This window comes from Pelobates fuscus, chromosome 5 (genome assembly GCF_036172605.1).
Source record: "Pelobates fuscus isolate aPelFus1 chromosome 5, aPelFus1.pri, whole genome shotgun sequence".
Taxonomy (NCBI): Eukaryota; Metazoa; Chordata; class Amphibia; order Anura; family Pelobatidae; genus Pelobates; species Pelobates fuscus.
Genome location: NC_086321.1, coordinates 139,895,286 through 139,917,566, shown reverse-complemented (window position 1 = coordinate 139,917,566; position 22,281 = coordinate 139,895,286). Strand labels below are relative to the sequence as shown.

The 22,281-nt window shown below is 39.7% G+C and overlaps 1 protein-coding gene across 1 annotated transcript in view; it reads right to left on the bottom strand.

Moving 5' to 3' along the window:
- Nucleotides 1-22,281, bottom strand: part of ADGRD1 (adhesion G protein-coupled receptor D1) — a 612,495-nt gene that overhangs the window by 304,886 nt on the left and 285,328 nt on the right. The window contains exons 15-16 of the mRNA XM_063457024.1: nt 21,954-22,027; nt 19,754-19,877 (exon numbers count right to left, since the gene is read on the bottom strand). Of these exons, the coding sequence (XP_063313094.1) occupies nt 19,754-19,877; nt 21,954-22,027 (198 nt within the window). The remainder of the gene's footprint in view (nt 1-19,753; nt 19,878-21,953; nt 22,028-22,281) is intronic.

The following is a 22,281-nucleotide window of genomic DNA, read 5'->3' as shown; positions in this document are numbered from 1 at the left end:
GTTGTCTGCAAGCGTCTGGGTGTCAGGCCTACTTCAGCGTGTGCTCTGTAGACCTGTTCCAGCGTGCTTTGACAGTTGCCAATCATATTTGGTGTCTCTTTAGCGTGCTTTTACAAAGAAAAAAGGTTTCTAGTGTAAGCTAATAGCAGCCAGTCAGTGTCCTTCAAGCGGCTCTGTCAGTCCTTCCTTCAGCGTGTGCTCTCCAGAACTGTTCAAGTGCACATTGCCAATCATATCTGGTGTCTCTATAGCGTGCTTTTAAAACCAAATTTTTTTTTTCACTGTTATAGATTGAATAGCAGTTACTTGTCTTCAAGCGGGTGTCTCAGGCCTACAGTGTGTGCTCTGCAGAACTGTTCCAGTGCACATTGCCAATCATATCTGGTGTCTCTATAGCGTGCTTTTAAAACCAAATTTTTTTTTCACTGTTATAGATTGAATAGCAGTTACTTGTCTTCAAGCGGGTGTGTCAGGCCTACAGTGTGTGCTCTGCAGAACTGTTCCAGTGCACATTGCCAATCATATCTGGTGTCTCTATAGCGTGCTTTTAAAACCAAAATTTGTTTTTCACTGTTATAGATTGAATAGCAGTTACTTGTCTTCAAGCGGGTGTCTCAGGCCTACAGTGTGTGCTCTGCAGAACTGTTCCAGTGCACATTGCCAATCATATCTGGTGTCTCTATAGCGTGCTTTTAAAACCAAAATTTTTGTTTTCACTGTTATAGATTGAATAGCAGTTACTTGTCTTCAAGCGGGTGTCTCAGGCCTACAGTGTGTGCTCTGCAGAAAGTAGGCCCCCCCATTGTTATTTATGGCCCCCACCCACCGCGCAGGGGTGGGGGCCGAGGGGGGGAGGACAGTAGGTCCCCCCATTGTGATTTATGGCCCCCACCCACCGCGCAGTGGTTGGGGAGGACAGTAGCTCCCCCCAGTGTGTATCATGGGCTTAGAGGACAGGTGTCAATCCATACCTACCAAGTGACCCTATGTAGGGGGAACAGTCCCTATTCAGCTCTGTGTCAGTGTGTATCATGGTCTCTGTGGACAGGGAACAGTCTCTATTCTGCTCTGTGTCAGGGTGTATCAGGGGCTTTGAGGACAGGTGTCAATCCATACCTGCCAAGTGACCCTATGTAGGGGTAACAGTCCCTATTCTGCTCTGTGTCAGTGTGTATCATGGTCTCTGTGGACGGGGAACAGTCTCTATTCTGCTCTGTGTCAGTGTGTTTCATGGTCTCTGTGGACGGGGAACCTAATCTAACAGGGGAAGAGGTGAAAGTCATCCTCCCCCTCCCACGACCCCGCCATATCTGCCAAGTGACCCTATGTAGGGGTAACAGTCTCTATTCTGCTCTGTGTCAGTGTGTATCATGGTCTCTGAGGACGGGGAACAGTCTCTATTCTGCTCTGTGTCAGTGTGTATCATGGTCTCTGAGGACGGGGAACAGTCTCTATTCTGCTCTGTGTCAGTGTGTATCAGGGGCTTTGAGGACAGGTGTCAATGTTAGGTGATTTCTGCCCTTTATGGATTAAAAGCAGACTCTGCATCAACTGTGTAATTTTCCATGGAAGTTTTGCCATGGATCCCCCTCCAGCATGCCACAGTCCAGGTGTTAGTCCCCTTGAAACAACTTTTCCATCACTTTTGTGGCCAGAAAGAGTCCCTGTTGGTTTTAAAATTCGCCTGCCCATTGAAGTTAATGGCGGTTTGCGTGGTTCGCCGGTTCGCGATCATTTGAGGAGGTTCGCGTTCGCCGTTCGCGAACCGAAAATTTCGGGTTCGCGACAACACTAGAACACAGTTAGACTACACAGATATTAAGTCTCAAAGACTTTATAATGTTTAGAAGTACAGTTTAAAAACTGAAAATACTTTTGAACAAGATATTCTTCTTATCATAGTAACTTGAATTGGATGATGTAAAAGAATGGCTCAAACTGCAGATGTTTCATGTTTCAGACTTTCATAAAGTCCCAGTGGTATATGGGAACAGTCACTACTTACACAATGTGATTAAAGCATTCAATCATACAATACATTATCTATGGTTGATAATGTTCATCTCATGATTTAATACTTTAAATGTCTCCATATTTAACTAATTATTCCAAAAGTGTGCATGTCCATATGAAGTCTACAGTGTAACGCTACAGATGGAATATACATTTTACATTGTTTGTTGTAACGATACAAAAATGTACAACATGGATGAATTCATTGTATTTTTTTTCACTTTAAATTATATGCAAAAAATCTGATATATTTACCATATGCTTTCCATGTGTGTTTTGTCCCTCTTCCCTTTAGATTGTAAATTCTTCTGGGCAGGGCCAATTACCTACTGTCCCCATATGCCAAATACATTATGTAAGAATTAAATGTTTGTCTTATTTACCTAAATTGTAAATACAATAATAAAAAATATGCACATTTACATATTTTTTTTTTTATTTATTTAAATCTTTTTTGGCAGTATTAGGAAATGGTGTGAAAGTGTATGCCCTCTTCAATTAAAATGCCAACAATGTGCAAAAATGATGTCAGTATGTAAGCATAAGGTCACACACCATTGCGTGACAAAAAACATGCATTTGGATATATGGTAACTATATTACATGTTCAAATTTTAGAATGTCTTCAGAACTCCTATATCCGTATAGACTATATCTATAGATGTGATTATACTAGACTGGGGATATATGGTGATTGGTTGAATTTGAAACCAATCACAGTGCAGTAAAAGTTCTTCATGTATAAAACTATATCTAAATATCTAAATCCAATCCAATCTGTTTTTATTTATTTTACTACATTTGACTCAAGTTATTATGGTGTTTCTCTCGTGATCGATCAGGAATCGACAGGTAAGAGTATTTTTTTTTTTTAAACTTGCAATTCCTATTAATTATTAAACAGATGGTAAATAAGTAAATGTTTGATTTGAGGCTCCAGGTTCTAGCGACACTGGTACAGCGCATACTATTATTCTATGTATTGGATGATGGTTACTTTTAGTGTTAATAGGAGCAAATGATTGGGCATCATCTGACCATCTGGGATTGATAAATTATGATTTGGCTAGAGGGGATCTCCTATTCCAGTCTTTATGTTAACTACAACACTGCTACTCTGATGATACAATGTTGTTTTTTACTGAATTTATTTGACTTTAATGTAACCATTGCCATATGCAAAGTTTATAACAATGCTGTGTCTGATTTACTTATCTGTAAATTAAAAGGCTAAAATGGTGGTTAAATTGAGAGTGGCCTTGCTAAATTCTCCCCCTACATTAAGAGGACGATGGCAGCCTGTCCTATCTCCTCTGCCCCATGCTATGCCTTCAGGATGGCTTTTTAAAACTTAAATTGAAAATAGCAATAGACAGTTACTGCCTGACATTCGCTGTTCTTTGGGAAGGGAGTGTTACATTATGTAAGAAGACCTAGTGCAAGGTCTACAATGCCCATCACCCATGGCTGGTGAATGAAGAAGCAGAAAGAAGAATTCCTTGCCTATCACCTAAGAATTTAACTTAAATTGTGTAGAAACCTGATCAAATGAGCAATCAATGAACATTACCTCTGATATTGCATGAAGTAGAGCATAGCTCCATCTCTGCCGAGCTTCAGGCTGTTAGGTTCCAAGTATCTCAATTGAGAAGTAAACAAACCATTTAGTAGTGCCCCTGTACTCCAAGCCATTTCAATGTGTGAATGTGGTTATGGTGCCTACATTCTTCCTATAACAAACATGTACAATTATAACTGATAACCAGGTGCCCTAGGCCCTAGACAAAGATCCATTTTGCCGCCCCCTCATAGGGGGATCACTCACTCACTGACAGACACATACTGGCAGACACACACAGAAACTCACTAACAGACATACACTCACTCACTGACAGACACACACACACAAACACAGACACTTACTGACAGACATATACTCACTAACTGACAGACACTCACTCACTCACTCACTCACTCACTGACAGACACACACACACACACACAATCACTGACAGACATACACACACAGAGACACTAATTGACATACATACACTCACTCTCTGACAGACACACACACAGACAGACACTCACTGACATATATACACTCACTCACTGACAGACACACACACACACTGACAGTCAAATACTCACACAACCACTGACATACTTACACATAGACAGACACTCACTGACAGACACACACAAACACACAGGCAGACTCTCACTGACAGACACACACACACAGATACACACTCACTGACAGTCAAACACTCACACACTCACTGACACACACACTCACACAATTTTATTTTTTTAGGCCCATCCAGCCTCCCTACCTCTCTGGGGACCAGTGTGGGGCAGCTTCTTACTGCTCCTGCCCACTGTTTAGTATGCCGGGGCCAGAATGACGTCCCAGCATCACAGAGGGTGTGCAAGGGAAGAGTGGGAAGCTGCAAGAAGAGCCTTCCTCGCCGCCTGCCTTCTCCGACACCCTCTCCTCCGATCATCGGCATTTGTTGGCAGAGCAGCCACCTGCCATCGAGGTAAGCAGGTGCCTGCTCTGCCTTACCTAGCACAGCTTTGGGGACGCCTCCTGGGTCCCCTGTGACAGAGCTTCTCTGGACGCCACCTTCGGGCACCTGGAAGATTGGCGTGGAGGGGAGGGCGGCTCAAAAGCCACTCGCCCAGCACTGCGGCCCAAGACAGGGGGAGCCCACCAGGAAATATCCCGGTGGTTGTCCCCAGCAGGTCAGCACCTTAGGCAAATGCCAAGTTCACCTAACGGTTGCGCCGGCCCTGCTGATAACTTGTTATAATAATTGTAAAAACTATATGATTATTATAAGCTGTACTTTTAAGTTATTTGTTACCCAATATTCTAATATAAATTTATTCTACAAAGGATTTCAATGTAACATTTCATTAGTGATGAATTTGGTTATGGTATCATTTACTTGCATAAAGAAAAAAATAGGAACCATTAAGAGAAATACAACATTCTAACAGATTCATTAGATTGACAGAACAATGAAAGCCATGCATGGTTTTCTAGGTATGATAGAACAGCTTACAGAGTGGCAGATTTCTTATTACATAAGGTCATTCAGCAGTTGAAAGGACAGGTGAGTACGGCACAGAACATTAGGTTTACAATTCCTAATTTAATTTACAGTTCATAATTGGTTTACAATGCTCTGAAGGCCACTTCATCACTGATAACACTAGTCCTTCTGTGCAAAGTATATTGGAAATGCAATAAACAGGAAATCCACAGGACTATATAATATATCCACCATCGATTTTTAACATCTGTTTTCTAATTTACGATATGTTTATTAGATCATAAAATTTCAACTAAAATCATTACAAATTGAGTACAAAATACACAATTGGCTATTTTCCCTATAGTGTTCTTATGAGTAGCAGCAAAAAGGGAAATGCATTCTTTAATTAAATGGTTATTTTAACACTTTGTATAAAATATTTTAGTTAGTTTACAATGCCCTACTGGACATTATTAGCTACCCCCATACTCTTATAAACCTGCAAATAAAGATTAAACTTACCTGAAATCCAGAGCTGGATGACGATACATGTTTTCACACCCCACCGAACTTCACCACTGTCCACTCATGGAACAATCAAATGCTTCTCATAGAGAAGCATTTGAGTGGACTGTTCTACTGGCTCAGAGTACATGTATGTATCTGCAGAGAGGGAGTGCACAAGGGGAGGTAGGTAGGGAAGACCAAGGCTGTCTCTTCCAGGCAGCTCTGCAAGTGAGTAGCTTATTAAAGGGACACTATAATCACCAGAACAACAACAGCTTATTGTGTTTGTTCTGGTGAATATAATCAGTCCCTTCAGGGTTTACATTACAGCATATCGGTACCTCCAGAGGCCACTCCTCAGATGGCCACTAGAGGTGCTTCCTGGGGAAGTGCTGCAGCATTGGCATTTATTGTCTCCACCCTCTGAACACAGACACTGAGGACAATGCATCTCTATAAGGAGATGCTGATTGGCGAGGACTGTGTCTGGCTTGTGCTGGCTCTGCCCCTGATCTGCCTCCTTGACAATATAAGCCAATCCTATGGGAAAGCATTGTGATTGGCTGAGATTACCTCTGATGATGACAGTCAAGAAGGGAGATCAAAGGCAGAGCCAGCGCCAGCAGATTGCAATAAAGGTAAGATTTTACTATATTTAGGTGAGGTCCAGGGGGGCTAGATAGTGGTTTCTTTTTTTGTTTTTTTTTAACACTATAGGATCAAGAATACATGTTTGTTGCCAACAAGTTCTAACTGACGACAGATGTAATTTTTGCACAGATGCGGCATTAGGCAGTCTGGAACAGAATTCCAGGCAGTCTAAGTTACATGTAGCAAGTGTGCAAATAGCCTCTAACATAAAGTGCAGATTACTCTGTATGTGCAGATTTCCATGCTGAATCACTGGACATACAGTTTTTGTAGCAGAAGAAGAGTAAACCTTTAAATAGTTAACATAAAGCCTTATCAATTCAGCACAGCAAACTAAATAAAAACATATTATCATATATTGAGAATTCTAATGCATTAACAAGAACCTGCACATTTTAGATTATAATATCTGTACTGGAAAATTGATTGATAGCTGTCAGACTCACAGTCACTAAAGACACTTCCTCAATCAAAACCTTTGAAAATCTAAGGTCTTCATGGACTTTGTCATAACACACATACAGAAGCAATGGGCTATAAGAAGCATTTGATTGATATCATAACAACGTTATTAAAAGAGGGACGCATTTGCAAAGACGAAACTGTCCCACCACACGATTGCTATACAATTATTATAAGCTGTACCAATTTTCCTATATATAATTATTCTATGAAGGAGTTTGTTCTACGATGCTTTTACGTTTTTTAAAGAAGGGCCCAATACTTGCAACAATTTGGGAATGCTGTTAAATAATACAATATATTTATTTTTAATGTTTGTGTTTCTTTAAAGTTTTTTTTTTTTAGCAAAACATTCCAGCTCATGTCATTTTGTAAATTTTCTTTCAATCGCATTGTTAGTCCCAAGATTATTTATTACCCTTATTACGGATTCTGAATTTCTGAGCCCATAGGGGTTATGTGTTTCATAAGGGAATGATGTTTCTTAAGATAAATGACTAACAGCTAATATATGGGTTCTGAAACAAAGTCCCATGGGTGATGCATGATTATTAGGTTACTTACTAGTGTTGTTTTTCAAACAAAAATATCCATAAAGTCTCTGATTCTGAGATAAATATTGTTTTATTTTTCTGCAAATTATAAATGAACCAAAGTAGAAAATGTCAATATATATATGGTATACTTTAATAAGTATGGAAACAAAAATCTAATCTGATGACAGAATTGTGTAATTTCAAAATTTCACATGACTGCATGCTAAAAAAGATGCTTCCATTCTGGTCTTAATCTCCCTTGTGGAATACAGACTGAGTAACAGGCAACACAGATGTGCAAATATTTCCCTAGTGAACAGGAGCTGGCATTTTCTACTTTGATACATTTGTTGAAAAATAAATATCTCAGAATCAGAGACTTTATGCATATTTCTGATTCAAAAACAAAACTAGTAACTGCATGATGAGGCAAACACCTACAAGACGTTGTTTATATATAATTATAAATGTTTACACCTATGCATGCATCTACAGAATATTACCCAGTGATTGTATAGCTTATCGTACTAATGAAAATGCAAACAGCAATCACAGTTTCTTTCCAATATTTGCTCTGCACAATGGTTTAAAAAAGAGTTAAAAAATAGTGGTGACTTTGGCTGAAGCTTCTGAATTTTATGGAGACGTGGAAATAGACAGCCTAAAACAAACACCCCCAAATTACTCTATATTAAAAATGCAGGTGAATACATAGGGCAATAACTTTCTGTAATCCCCATGATTAAATTAAAGTCTGCCAGCTCTGGAGAGGACAGCCAAAATCTTGTCCCATACTCCCAGAGCTCCACAATCTGCCATGGAGAATAAGTGGTTTGAATTAGCAATAAAACCACATCATCTCATTGATAGAAGAAAACCCACAAAAATAAGATTGTTTTGTATTATTTAAAGATGTTTAATTTTTTTTCCCTGACTAAAATGCCAACAATACATCATTTTGGCATATTCTGCAATGATACAGTTACATTTTGAATATTTTTTTCCCTTGCATTTATCTGAGTGTTATTATGCATCAGCGTTTAGCATGAATTACAAACTATATATCTCAACTATAATCATAGAGAATGAAAGGAACGGAAACTTGGCAAGATAAGACAGTTTTCATATGTTTTTACTTAATTGTAACACCCACTAGCTTAATTTGCTTGTTAACATTAGATCATTTCTTTTAGCTTTAGTTTAATGTTTTGGTCACATTAAATGTATTTAAAAAATAAAAAGTAATAGTTAATATTTAAGAGATAAACGAATGAATGATCTAGGGCATTTAAACCATGCATCATCTGCATTTTTATTAAGCATTGTGTATTCAGTGTCTCTTTTTTATCAGTGACCTTTGACTCAACGTTGTAAACTAATGGTTTCTAGGAATCCTAGCTATATATCACTTATTGAGTGTATTGTGGGAGATATTTACAGTTGTATGCCTAGCTGAGAGCTTAGTGTGTAAAAAAACCTCATTAGCAGTTTTGTTTTCAAGAAAATAAATTAAACTCTTGCTGGTAGAGTTTCTCATTAGCTTCCTGTAAATATCCCCTATACTTCACTAAGCTATATGTTTGGATTATAGATAAGTGTGTAATTTATTTCATGTATTTTCCATTAAAGAAATAATGAGAAGAGTTTAAAATAAATAAAAGACAAATTATTGAAGCCTGGGTCTGAACATTTCCTAAAATTTCCATGCACCTGTCCATTGAAAACTGAACCATGGAGCTATTTGGGTTAAAAACATTTCCAGTACTTTTCTACACTAGAGGAAAAAGTTTATCACCTGTGTATGATGTGGAAAAAAGTGCTGCATTCTATAATGGTTTCATTTATTTAGGATACTTTGGCACAGATCAGGACTGATAAATGATGGTTGACTTTTAGCAAAATTTTGGATGTTTGATGAAACCGAGCAAAATTCAGTGTCATTGAAATATGCAACTTTTTGATACTGACTGTTAATTTCACTGGATATACCTATGTATACCTATATATAATTCCAAACTGGAATAGTGAACCTAAACTGTAACCCTAAAGTCAATGCCAAAAGTTTGCTTCTAATTGTAATTCAAAACCTTTTTTTAACTCCAAGAGCACCCAAGGCAGAATTATAACCCCAAGCTCTAATCGAAAATATTTATTCTTTAAACTTTGCTGTAATTGAAATCCTTACTGTGGCGAAAGTGACCTGTCCTGGTTTTTGGAGGGGACTACTTGCCAGCCTTTTACCCTATGACTATGGCCCCTGCAATAGAACTGGTTAATATACTTTAAACAGGCTCTGTTCGTGCAATTGGGACTATATGGTTTGTTTACCGAACAACCGCACAAACAGAGACCACCCTGGAGCTTGTTAACACCTATTAACAACTTTTACAAAGTAAGAGCCTAGTGTAGAAAGTATCAGGGCAGTGAAGGGGTTAACCCTAAGTAGAAATTGGTTGAGAACAAGAGAGGATGAAACACTGCCTAGAAATTATACATATATATACAAAAAAATAACAAAAATTTATTGGTGAACGAGATACAACATGAATATTTCACACATCAACTCTTACACCGTCTGTATTAATACATACAAGGGCATACAGAGATACTGTGCAGAAATAGAAGGTTTAAAAATAAAGACAGACGGCCCTTAAATCACGATTGTTATAAAGTAAATCGTTGTTGCAATATCTCTACTGTTACGATCAGTAGTATTTTGTTGCAGTTTGTCAGGCTGCAACAGATATTGTCTGTGACTGAAGTAAAAAAAGAAGCCAAGTGCTGTCTGAATATTGTCTTAGAGTTATAATAGACTGCGAGCTATAGTAGCGGTATATCCTATTCCTGAGAGGACATCTACACTGGTCTGTAAGTAATCTGTAAACCCAAATATCAGTGAAGAAAGAAAGCAGATAAAGAAGTATGTATCTGTGCCTTCAAGGGCACCTACCATGTAGGAAAGCTAACTGCAGGAAATAGAAGTACAGAGGAGGAGAGAGGCACTAAATCCTCAAACAATAACTGTGCCTTCAAGGGCACCTCCCTATAGAAACAACTGGCTAGCGAGCGTCTAAACAACTAAGATATTAGCAGAATAATGTGTTGTCTGATACACATTAGCTGATGTCCGTGCGCTAAAAAACGCAGGCAATGTTATAGCCACGATTAGTATGTGTGGCTACAACCTCGGTCTCCCTCCCGACGTACCCACAACCTATGTGGTTGTTAATAGTAATCGGAATATCCCAATAAGTTGGCTGCAAGTGCTGCAAGTGCAGAGGGTATAGTACTGGGAAGGACCAGAAAAACCCCGACGCGCGTTTCGCCGGTAGGGCGGCTTTTCAAGGGGAACGTGATCGTTATGAAGTGGGCTTTTAGATAGGGCGCCCAAACCTTTCATTGAAGTCACGAGAACGCCGACGTCATCAATTAATTCTGACGAGAGACGGTGGTCCAAAGGGACCATATTACTCCGTTCATATTCTTTTGCCAAATTCACAGAAAGTGAAAAAAACGTCATGTATCCACTGAATAGATACATGGTGTACGGGATCCGGTGGCCTGTATAGAGTAGGTGGCATGCCTAAAATTAATTAATGTGGTTAAACAGTTGTATGAGAAACATAGTGCCCGATCAGAATATGAACACGGATTTCATAATACTCTATTATGTGTAATAATTCAGATGCATGCGCACAGTCAAGTGCATGTGTTAAAAAGGTGTATAAAAGAGCTAAATTATACCACTTATCTGATATATGTCAGGGTACCTGTGGTCTCTACCTCCGAAAGAGGTAGAGACTTAGCTGTTCCTCCATCCAGACGGTCTGATGGCTCCCTTCCCCGTGGTCTATCCGGTCATGCTAGGCCGGCCGCGAGGGAGTGACTGCCTTTTACAGCATCTAGGCAGGAAGTAGTCATCAGGACACTCCCCCGGAACGACCTGTCAGTCAATTGCTGCAGGACCAATCAGGACGCCTCGGAGGCGTGGTTACTGCTCTGAACAGGGTATTTAACAGAGCTTCTTTCATTAGCTCATTGCCCTGTCGTGGTTCTAGCTTGTTCTAGTCACTCAGTGCTTGTGTATTCTATTATCCCTTTTGGTTTTGACCCGGCTTGTTTACCTTACTCTGCTTATCTCTGTTACCCTTGATTCGGCTTGTCTCTCGCTTACCTGTCTTCTGTTACCCTCGACCTCGGCTTGTCTTTGACCATTCTATACTGTACTACTTACGTTAGTCCGGCCATTCTAAGGTCCGGTATACGTATCTGGCTACTGTTTGTACTCTGCGTGTTGGATCCCTGTCCCGATCCTGACATTACGACAGGGCCAATGGATCCTGCAAGTACAAACAGTCAGCTGGCTGCTCCTGATCCTAGGTTTGAAGCCATGGATCACAGAATGGATCAGATGGCGCTTGCGCTACAGGCTCTATTAGCTTGTACCAATAACCCACCAGAGGAGATACGTAATACCCCTGTTTCTCCTGTCGGTTCAGGTCTAGAGGTAGCCACAGTGGGTGCTTCTTCTCACATTACCCCCCCAGTACGCTATGGTGGGGCTCCTGAGAAGTGTCGTGGTTTTTTAAACCAAATTAGTATCCACTTTGAATTGCAACCTCGCTCTTATCCTACAGATAGGGCAAAAGTAGGATTTATTATCACCCTACTCATTGAGAAAGCTCTGAGATGGGCCAACCCACTATGGGAGAACGATAACCCATTAGTTTATAACTATAACGCATTTGTAGCTGCTTTTAGAAGAACATTTGACCCTCCAGGTAGAAAGGTTAATGCAGCCAGATTACTGTTGCGCCTGAGACAGGAGAACCGAACACTGGATGATTATGCACTAGAGTTCAGGTCTCTGGCGGCAGAAATCAAGTGGAATGAGCAGGCGTATATGGATGTATTTTTGAATGGCCTATCTGATGTAATCCTTGATGAGGTTGCTACCGGAGAACTCCCTGAGAATTTAGAGGATTTAATTTCGTTCATCTCTCGTATAGATGAACGTCTAAGAGAGAGACAGAACACTCGAGAGAGGAACCAGAGACCTTCTTTTAGGTTAGCTCCCGCTTTTCCAAGTCCTGACTCCACGGTATCTTTGCTTCCTGAACCTATGCAGATAGGGTATACCCGCCTCTCTGAGGAGGAAAGACAGCACAGGAGAAGAGAGGGTTTGTGTATGTATTGTGGAGGCAAGGGTCATTTACTCTCGAACTGTTCTAACCGCCCGGGAAACGCTCGCACCTAAGTCTCTCTAGAGGACAGGCCTTGGGTGTTTCTATTTTGTCCTCTACTCCTAATTATAAAGATCACAGGCTTCTGCTACCAGTTTCCTTAACTTGGGGGAAGGAAGTAGTAAGGGCTATGGCATTGATAGATTCCGGTGCTGCTGAGAATTTTATCGACCAAGCCTTTGCTAGTAAGAACAATTTCCCATCTCAGCTAACGGAGACACCTTTGGCCGTTGAGGCCATAGATGGTAGACCACTACTAGACCCTGTTATCTTTCGTGAGACCATACCCATTGATTTAAAGGTTGGTATCCTACACGTGGAGAATTTATCTCTTATGCTCATTTCGTCTCCTTCCGTTCCCATAGTTCTGGGGTACCCATGGTTGAAAAAACATAACCCTATTATCGATTGGGAGTTAGGAGAGATACTCTCGTGGGGCCAGGGCTGCCAGGATCGGTGTTTGTGCAAGGTTTCTCCATTAGCTAATATTAACATACCGGAGAATCCTACTCAGTCCACAGACAAATACCAGACCTTTACCTAGACTTAAGGGCAGTGTTTGACAAGAAGAATGCCGATTCTTTGCCTCCACACAGGTCATTTGACTGTAAGATTAAGCTTCTACCCGGCACTATGCCTCCGAGGGGCCATGTATATCCTTTGTCTGTTCAGGAAAACTCGGTTCTAGAGGAGTATATTCGGGAGAATTTAGAAAAGGGATTCATCAGGAGGACTTCTTCTCCGGCCGGGGCTGGGTTCTTTTTCATTAAGAAGAAGGATGGCACGCTGAGACCTTGTATCGATTACCGAGGCTTGAATAAAATAACTGTCAGAAATGCCTATCCTATCCCACTGATTACCGAGTTATTTGATCGTCTTAAGGGCTCCAAAATCTTCACCAAGTTAGATCTCAGAGGGGCTTACAATTTGGTGAGAATCCAGCAAGGTCACGAGTGGATGACGGCATTCAATACCCGGTATGGCCATTACGAATACACTGTTATGCCATTTGGACTATGCAATGCTCCTGCAGTATTTCAAGATTTGATTAATGAGGTACTTAGGGAGTTTCAGCACGATTGTGTTATTGTTTACCTGGACGACATACTAATACACTCTAAGGAGATTGAGACTCACCATAGACAGGTCAGAAAGGTATTACACAAGCTGCTGCAACATGGTCTATATTGCAAATTGGAGAAGTGCAGTTTTGATCAGTCTCAGGTAGACTTTCTTGGATACGTGATTTCTGGGGAAGGTTTTAAAATGGATCCTGTAAAACTCCAATCTATTTTAGACTGGCCCTTGCCCAAAGGACTCAAGGCTATCCAAAAGTTTATTGATTTTTCCAACTACTATAGGCGCTTCATTAAAGGATACTCCTCTATCATTGCGCCTATTACCAATATGACCAAACAAGGGGCTGATACTAAGTTCTGGTCTAAGGAAGCTCTTGGTGCTTTCAAGACTCTCAAGGAACTTTTTGCCTCGGCTCCCATTCTAGTCCATCCTGATACGACTCTGCCTTTTTTGCTCGAGGTCGATGCCTCTGAGACAGCAGTTGGGGCTGTTCTGTCTCAAAGGTTAGGGGTGGATAAACCGTTACACCCTTGTGGTTTCTTCTCTAAGAAATTTTCTGGGCCTGAGAGCAGATATGACATCGGGGAAAGGGAACTGTTAGCAGTCATTAAAGCCTTAAAGGAGTGGAGACATTTGTTGGAGGGGACCCTACACCCTATTACGATTTTGACGGACCACAAAAACTTGTCCTATATTGGGGAGGCTAAGCGCTTATCCTCTAGACAAGCTCGTTGGTCCTTATTCCTGACTCACTTCAATTATGTACTGACTTACAGACCTGGTTCTAAAAACTCTAAAGCCGATGCATTATCTCGCCAATATGAACCTTCTACTGTACCTGAACCAGTTCTTTCTTCTATAGTTCCGAAATGCAATATCATTGCTAATACGAATCTCAGGATTCATTCTCCATTACTGGCCGAGATCATTAAGTTGCAACATCTAGCACCTAAACAGACTCCTGCGGGCCGTCATTTCGTTCCTCCTGCTCTTCAACTGGAACTTTTACAGGGTTTACATAATAGCAAGATGGCGGGACATCCTGGTATTCGCAAAACTTACGCGTTGATCTCTAAGGACTTCTGGTGGCCTGCTTTACGGAGGGATATTGAGGAGTTCATCGCTGCATGTGAAGTTTGTACTAAAACCAAACAACCCCATACGCTTCCATGTGGATTCCTGCACCCCTTGGAGGTTCCAGAAAAACCATGGTCCTGTTTGGCCATGGACTTTATTGTCGATCTACCTATCTCTAAAAGACAGACTGTTATCCTCACCGTGGTTGACAGGTTTACTAAGATGGCACACTTCATTCCCCTGCCTAAACTCACGTCTTCTCCCGAATTGGCAGAGATATTCGCTAAGGAGATTTTTCGCCTACATGGGATACCCTCTCAAATTGTATCGGACAGAGGCTCCCAATTTGTTTCCCGCTTTTGGAGGTCCTTCTGCTCTCAACTTGGTATTAAATTAAACTTTTCTTCTGCCTATCATCCTCAGTCTAACGGAGCTGCTGATCGTACCAACCAGAAAATTGAACAATATTTACGATGCTTTGTTTCTGAACACCAGGATGATTGGGTCGGTTTTATTCCTTGGGCGGAGTTTGCACACAACAATCTCGTTTGCGATTCTACTCATTCAAGCCCCTTCTTCATGAATTATGGTTTTCATCCGTCTATTCTTCCTTCGGATTCTCCTTCCCAGGGGGTGCCGTCGGTTGATGTTCATGTTGCCAATTTGAGGAAGTTGTGGGATCAAACTCGACAAATCCTTGTGCACAACTCTATGTTGGTCAAGAAACACGCTGATAAACGTAGAAGGGCGGCTCCGGTCTTTGTTCCAGGTGATAGGGTATGGCTGAGCACGAGGAACATCCGTTTAAAAGTGCCCTCCATGAAGTTCGCTCCTCGTTATATTGGACCCTACAGGGTGCTGACCCGTATCAATCCAGTTGCGTATCGTTTAGCTCTTCCTAATACCTTACGCATCCTGAACTCGTTTCACGTTTCATTGCTGAAACCACTCATATGTAACAGATTTTCCTCCACAATAGCCCCTCCTCGCTCCGTTCAGGTGGAGGGTCAGGAGGAGTATGAGGTTAACTCTATTATTGATTCTCGAATCTCCCGGGGGAGAGTACAATATCTGGTTGATTGGAAGGGATATGGTCCTGAGGAGAGGAGTTGGGTACCTCAGGAGGATGTTCATGCTCCCCGTCTCCGCAGGGCGTATCACTCTCGCTTCCCATCTCGTCCCGGTTCATTCCGCCCGGTGGGCGTATCCGAGAGGGGGGGTACTGTCAGGGTACCTGTGGTCTCTACCTCCGAAAGAGGTAGAGACTTAGCTGTTCCTCCATCCAGACGGTCTGATGGCTCCCTTCCCGGCGGTCTATCCGGTCATGCTAGGCCGGCCGCGAGGGAGTGACTGCCTTTTACAGCATCTAGGCAGGAAGTAGTCATCAGGACACTCCCCCGGAATGACCTGTCAGTCAATTGCTGCAGGACCAATCAGGACGCCTCGGAGGCGTGGTTACTGCTCTGAACAGGGTATTTAACAGAGCTTCTTTCATTAGCTCATTGCCCTGTCGTGGTTCTAGCTTGTTCTAGTCACTCAGTGCTTGTGTATTCTATTATCCCTTTTGGTTTTGACCCGGCTTGTTTACCTTACTCTGCTTATCTCTGTTACCCTTGATTCGGCTTGTCTCTCGCTTACCTGTCTTCTGTTACCCTCGACCTCGGCTTGTCTTTGACCATTCTATACTGTACTACTTACGTTAGTCCGGCCATTCTAAGGTCCGGTATACGTATCTGGCTACTGTTTGTACTCTGCGTGTTGGATCCCTGTCCCGATCCTGACAATATAGTATTTACAGATTACGTTGCTGGTAATGTATATAACTCTTGCACCGATTGATAACTTCATATTCCCTCTATATATAATAGTGAATAACACCCCATTTCGACAGATGATACGTCTGATTGACAATCAATTGTTTATAACAATCGTGATTTAAGGGCCGTCTGTCTTTATTTTTAAACCTTCTATTTCTGCACAGTATCTCTGTATGCCCCTGTATGTATTTATACAGACGGTGTAAGAGTTGATGTGTGAAATATTCACGTTGTATCTCGTTCACCAATAAATTTTTATTATTTTTTTGTATATATATGTATAATTTCTAGGCAGTGTTTCATCCTCTCTTGTTCTCAACCTATTAACAACTTGGAACGCTTCTCACGGTAGTGTTCTAATTGTTCGTCTGGGTGTACGCGATTCCTATGAACATCCACGAGGTGGCAGCCATCTTATTCGCATGAATGCAGGCAGCGGTGTTTGGGCATGAATCTCATGGAACTGAAATCGGATACAGAAACTCCCGAACACCACTGGACTTCCATCATCGCCTACGCTTGTTTCTATTCAGCTTAGAAGGGCACTGTTCGGTGAGATCATTCGTCTAGATAAAGGGAACAAGCTCCAGGTTAAGAATATTTACTTTATTCGGTAGTTTGTTCATTTGCAAACTACCGAACTAGACTGGCAACAAACCTTGATTCTATGGAACTGTTTTGGGCATGAAATCCTGTGTTCACCTGGGCAAAAATATGACTTCCATAAAATTTCTGAACCCCTTATCTGATCTGGGTGATTTTTGGATATGTTGTTCACCCAGATCAGGGCTATCAGGGGATGTTTTTATTGGCTTGCATGTTTTGTGTCCTTTGCCCAACAATGTCCACCTGGGCGTCAACCTTGTTGGGAAACTTGTATAAAAGACCAGTATGCTCCATTAAACTTTCAGTTCTACTTCTCCCTCAATCTAGAGTCTTGTCTCTTATTGGGGGGAATTGCTATATCACTACAAGGGATTGCTATGATGATCATACTCCCTTGGATAATCACTAGCTTTTGTAAGAGCTGTTCCTGCTACGCTTTCTTAAGAGAGGTTCACCCACTGGAAACTGGAGCCTTGTCATAGGTCCAGGGTGGGTAGGAGACTGCATGACCCCAACCAAGCTGCGGAGGTTTGTGGGGTCTGCAGTACTTATGGTGTCTGGAGAAGTGCTTGGAGCCCTCGGTAAGCACTAGAAGCATCCGTCGGCAGAGGTACCCAATCGGGATACAGGAAGCTCTGTTACACTTACCCTTAAGCCTAATAAATGACCACTAACTCTAATCTCTAAACTCAATGCCTAACATAAGTCAAAATCTGAAAGCTTAATTCTAACCTTAGCAACTTATTTCATATACCAGTTTTGCTTTGTATCATAATACATTAATTAGTCCTCAATCATAAATCCATAAGTCCCCTCACCAACCTGTCCAGCATAAGAAAATCTCACTCCCTAACTTTAGTGAATATTCTCAGAAAGAAAAGGCTTGCAATTTGTTTACAGAATATCATTAAGGAATGACTAAATGCATGAATAGGGTCCTCCAGAGACATATTTACAGATTCTAGACCTGACTAAAGACCATTTCCATTATGTCTAACACTTATAAACACATTTAACACTGCTGTTTCTAATACGGTACTATGCAAGTAGCACAATTTCTGATTCTCTCTTTTATGATAAATATTGCACCTGGAGACCTTACCATGTTCCCTTTGAAAATGTTATTTTTTAATATACATATAGTTTAAATTCCCAACTGGGTGGCATTAGTTCTAAATATGTAAACAAGGTAAGGCTTCTGCCCAGAACAAATATTATACTTTCATACAAATGAGATTTCTAGCAAAACATGTTGATCAAAGCCGATCATGGTGACATATGACTAGTTCCGGGAAATCATATTTCATAATAGATTCTCGAAACAGCATCAGATGATCATATTGTAGTCCAAGAAGTTAAAAGAATAAACTTGTGTAATAATATCCTTCTCTTCTTGTAAGAAACACTCCCGCTGGTATTGAATCATGGGGATACTTTTTTGATCGAAAGGCATCCGGATTTCTAGCACTCGGAAATTGTACATTTAACATATCTCTGCAGAAGAATGGAAGAATGCCAAGGAAAATGACTGGCATCTCTATAGCAACCATACAATCGTTCCCAGTAGGGTCAGGAAAGTACACTTAAAGCTGGTGACCTCCTCCCAAAATCTGACAGTAGGTGGAAATAAGGGCCCAGCCACTTAAAATTCTATTCACCAGAAATGAAAGTTCATCTCTCATTAGGCTACTTGTAGAGATATCTCAAAAATCAAAGACAGCAAAGCTTCACAAAAGATCATGTGTCAAGATAAATATGAAAAAAAAGTATCTTTACAAGAAATGAAGACAAACGCTTAATACTTTTCAATGGTTTACCAAAAGTTTGCGCCACAAAACTATTTGACATAGATTTATAAAATGTGATTGGATTTTATTTCCCCCCACAATACATAGCCTTCCCCAATGTTATGTTTCAACTTTAAGAAACAATTTAATACATTAATCCCTAAAGGGCTGAATGTTATATTTTGTTATCACAATTTGGTTCCCAAAGACCTTACGCTAATATGGAATGCACACCTTATTTAGCTTTTAGTGATGCATGTTTTATTATGTTTGTGTGGCATTTGTTACTGGCTAATCATGTTTACACAGGTGTTTGCCCATATAAGAACATTTCTGACCTGAGCAACAGTACCTTTTCAATAAGAGTCTTTCAACTGTCAGTATAAAAATATTAAATCAATTATACATTTGTAAAACAAATTTAAAAATATCATCTAGTGTTGTATATATATAGCACTATAAAGCAATGTTGGTGCTTTGGTTTAGTACAGAAAACAGGTTCAAATCCTAATGTGATGTTAGGAATGCCAAATGTATTAGATAATACTAAATATCTCATTGCAAAGTACATTGCTGTAAAAGAGAAAGTTATCTGGGGAAATAATGCTATGCAGGGGATTATTGTAAGACAACTGCACTTTGAAATTCTCTTAAAAGTTATGAGTATATTATAGGCACTTGGCAAACAGTATAGGGTCCTTCAAGAAATATTTCATATACTAAGGTCTAGAATCATAAATATGAACTGCATATTAATATAACACAGGAGTGAGCCAGTGAAAACAATCCACAACGCAGAACAAAAGTATGTTTGAGGATCAACGCCTCTTAAATTTTGAATATGTGGTACATGTGTTGAATGATAATAATACTATTAGTTATTTTAATAGTACTAACACATTGAGTAGCCCATTATTTTAGCCATTTTACCTTTACAGGCACCACTTGCATCAAGATGGCAAAGTTTGTGAGATGGTTGCACCGACAGACAGAGTAATTTAGGTTCCCATCAACACGGATACATCCTTCATTGGACCAGACACCAGTACCAGAACTACAAGAAATGACAAAAGACACATGCAGGGAATTACTAAGAATTAATTAATCTAAATGGCACAATGAAACAAAAAACTTAATTGTCTAAGCACAAGTAGTGGAAGAGTCATCGAAGTGCCAGACGTTTGGTTTTAAAGTTGTTACAAGAACCTTTTTGTTATAATTTTCCTCATTGGTTTTGTACATCAGTGCTGTCCCTGCATTTATGTTACACATCAAATTAGTGTTAAGTGGGGATTTTATAATGGAATGTATATATATACACAGCTGGATTGGCCAGCAGACAGAGTAGACAGTGGCCTAAAAGTGCCCGTTTTCTAGAAGCCTCTTCCATTTAAATTTCAATTTTGTTCCATGGTAACTGCATTCCTATGTGCAGAGGTAGTGGGTGTATGATGTACTTTCAGCCTATTTATTTCTCTAAAGCAGGAATGCCTTAGACTTCAGAAAGGGAGGTTCTCCCAAAAGCTTGTTATTCCAACATTCTGTTAATACAATAAAAAGGTATTACAAAACATGTATTTAATCTGTTATTTTACATTATCTACATCATGATAAAGCTAAAAAGAACAATATTTCAGTAGAGGGTAGGGAGAACATGAGAAGTCTTCACATAGAGACAACGATGTTTTTCTGAGCCAGCATATATATTTTGTCAGATACTGTAACTGTGAGTTACATTTGTGTTGATTGCATTTATTTTCTTATGATAATACAATGGAATAGGTTTGCACATGCTACCTGATTTATATAAAAGTGTTTTTGCTGAACCACATTCAAAAATATAATTACTTAGATATAATGTAAGTGAAAAAATAATGTAATTTTAATTAATGCCTATTATTTCCACACACTTCATGTATCTAAATGGCCCCAGATGTGAACTTTCATTTTAGGGAATGAAGATGAAGTGTTTTAGCTAAACCCTGATGATAAAAAAAAAAAACCAAGGAATTCTTTATATGTAATGGAAGGAAAAATATTATTTAATTTTACTTAATGTGCATATCTCCACATATCTCTCCACTTTTCCAAATGGTCACACATGGACACATTTTAGGGAATGATGATGAAAGTGTAGCTAGTGGCAGGGTTTGCACAATTTAGGTTACTAATAGCCTGTGTAAATAATTTAGTCTTGTTAATGTAAAGGAAATACCGTTTGTTGTTAGTTATATTACTGCGAAGTACTGCTATTTGCTCATAAACACTAGAAATTCAGACCCCCCAGGATAGTAAAACATTAGGCAAGACAAAGAGAAACAGAATACGTTAAGGTCCCTTGTGCAGTGTATTTCCAGGTTGCTATATTGTGTTAGTAAAGTACAAAAGACTCTGTCTCATTATGTCAGCACAAAGCCTGTTTGACATTTTATCATGCCAAATGTAGTATAGGACATACATACCTAACCGAAACCTTCTCATTTTTAATGTTCATTTCATACAACAATTGACTATGGCCCCAATTAAATATTTTTGGATAAACATTAAAACATTTTTTTTTTTACAAAATATTAAAATATTTAAGCATATTAATATATCAACATTTTTTCAAAATACTAAGTCATTCTAAATGTTCATCTAAAAATATATAATAATTTCAAAATTCTATCTAAAAATATGAATTCAAGGCCTATGTTGGCAGGGAAAAAGTCATGAGAAATTGGTTATAGTGACAGCTATAAGGTCAAGGTTGATTATTAAAATGATAACATTTACACTGCACAGAATAATTATATATAGTTTCTTACTAGATTACAATAATGCCCAAAGCAGACACCTCATGTAGGCCGAAATGCAATTCAATAAAGAAAATCTTATGGCTTTGACAATTATACGCATGCACAATTACACTAACAAGTTTCATTATATTTCAAAGTTTGAAGATTACAGTATGAAAAAATAGTCAGTGGAGATATTATCAAAACTTGCAATCAGCGATGTATTAAATATGGATGTAAATATCATTCTCAACCAGTAATTAGACCATCTACTTTGTTTAAAAAAACAAAATAATAATACTTTTGATTTGTGGTTAACTGTATACTTTTAAAATCATGCTAGCACTGCCTACCTGAAGTCTAGAAAGGCACAGTACAGGTGGACTTGGTTACTGCTGTTAATGGCTTCTATGAACAGGCGACGAGTCTAGAAAAGGTATAAGAAAAAAGGTAAGTCAATGTACAGTGAAAACTTTGATCATATCCCCAGATTGTACTATATTTACCATGCAGGTAGAGAGTAATAAAAATAAAAAAATTGGCTTGCAAAAATTATGGGACACACAGTAATTAGTTATCCTGCAATTCCACTATAGTCTATATACCTTAATTTCCTGTTTGTAGTTTGTGTCATTAATAATTTACTCTAGTGCCTATTGTTCCAAACAGACCACTCAGTAA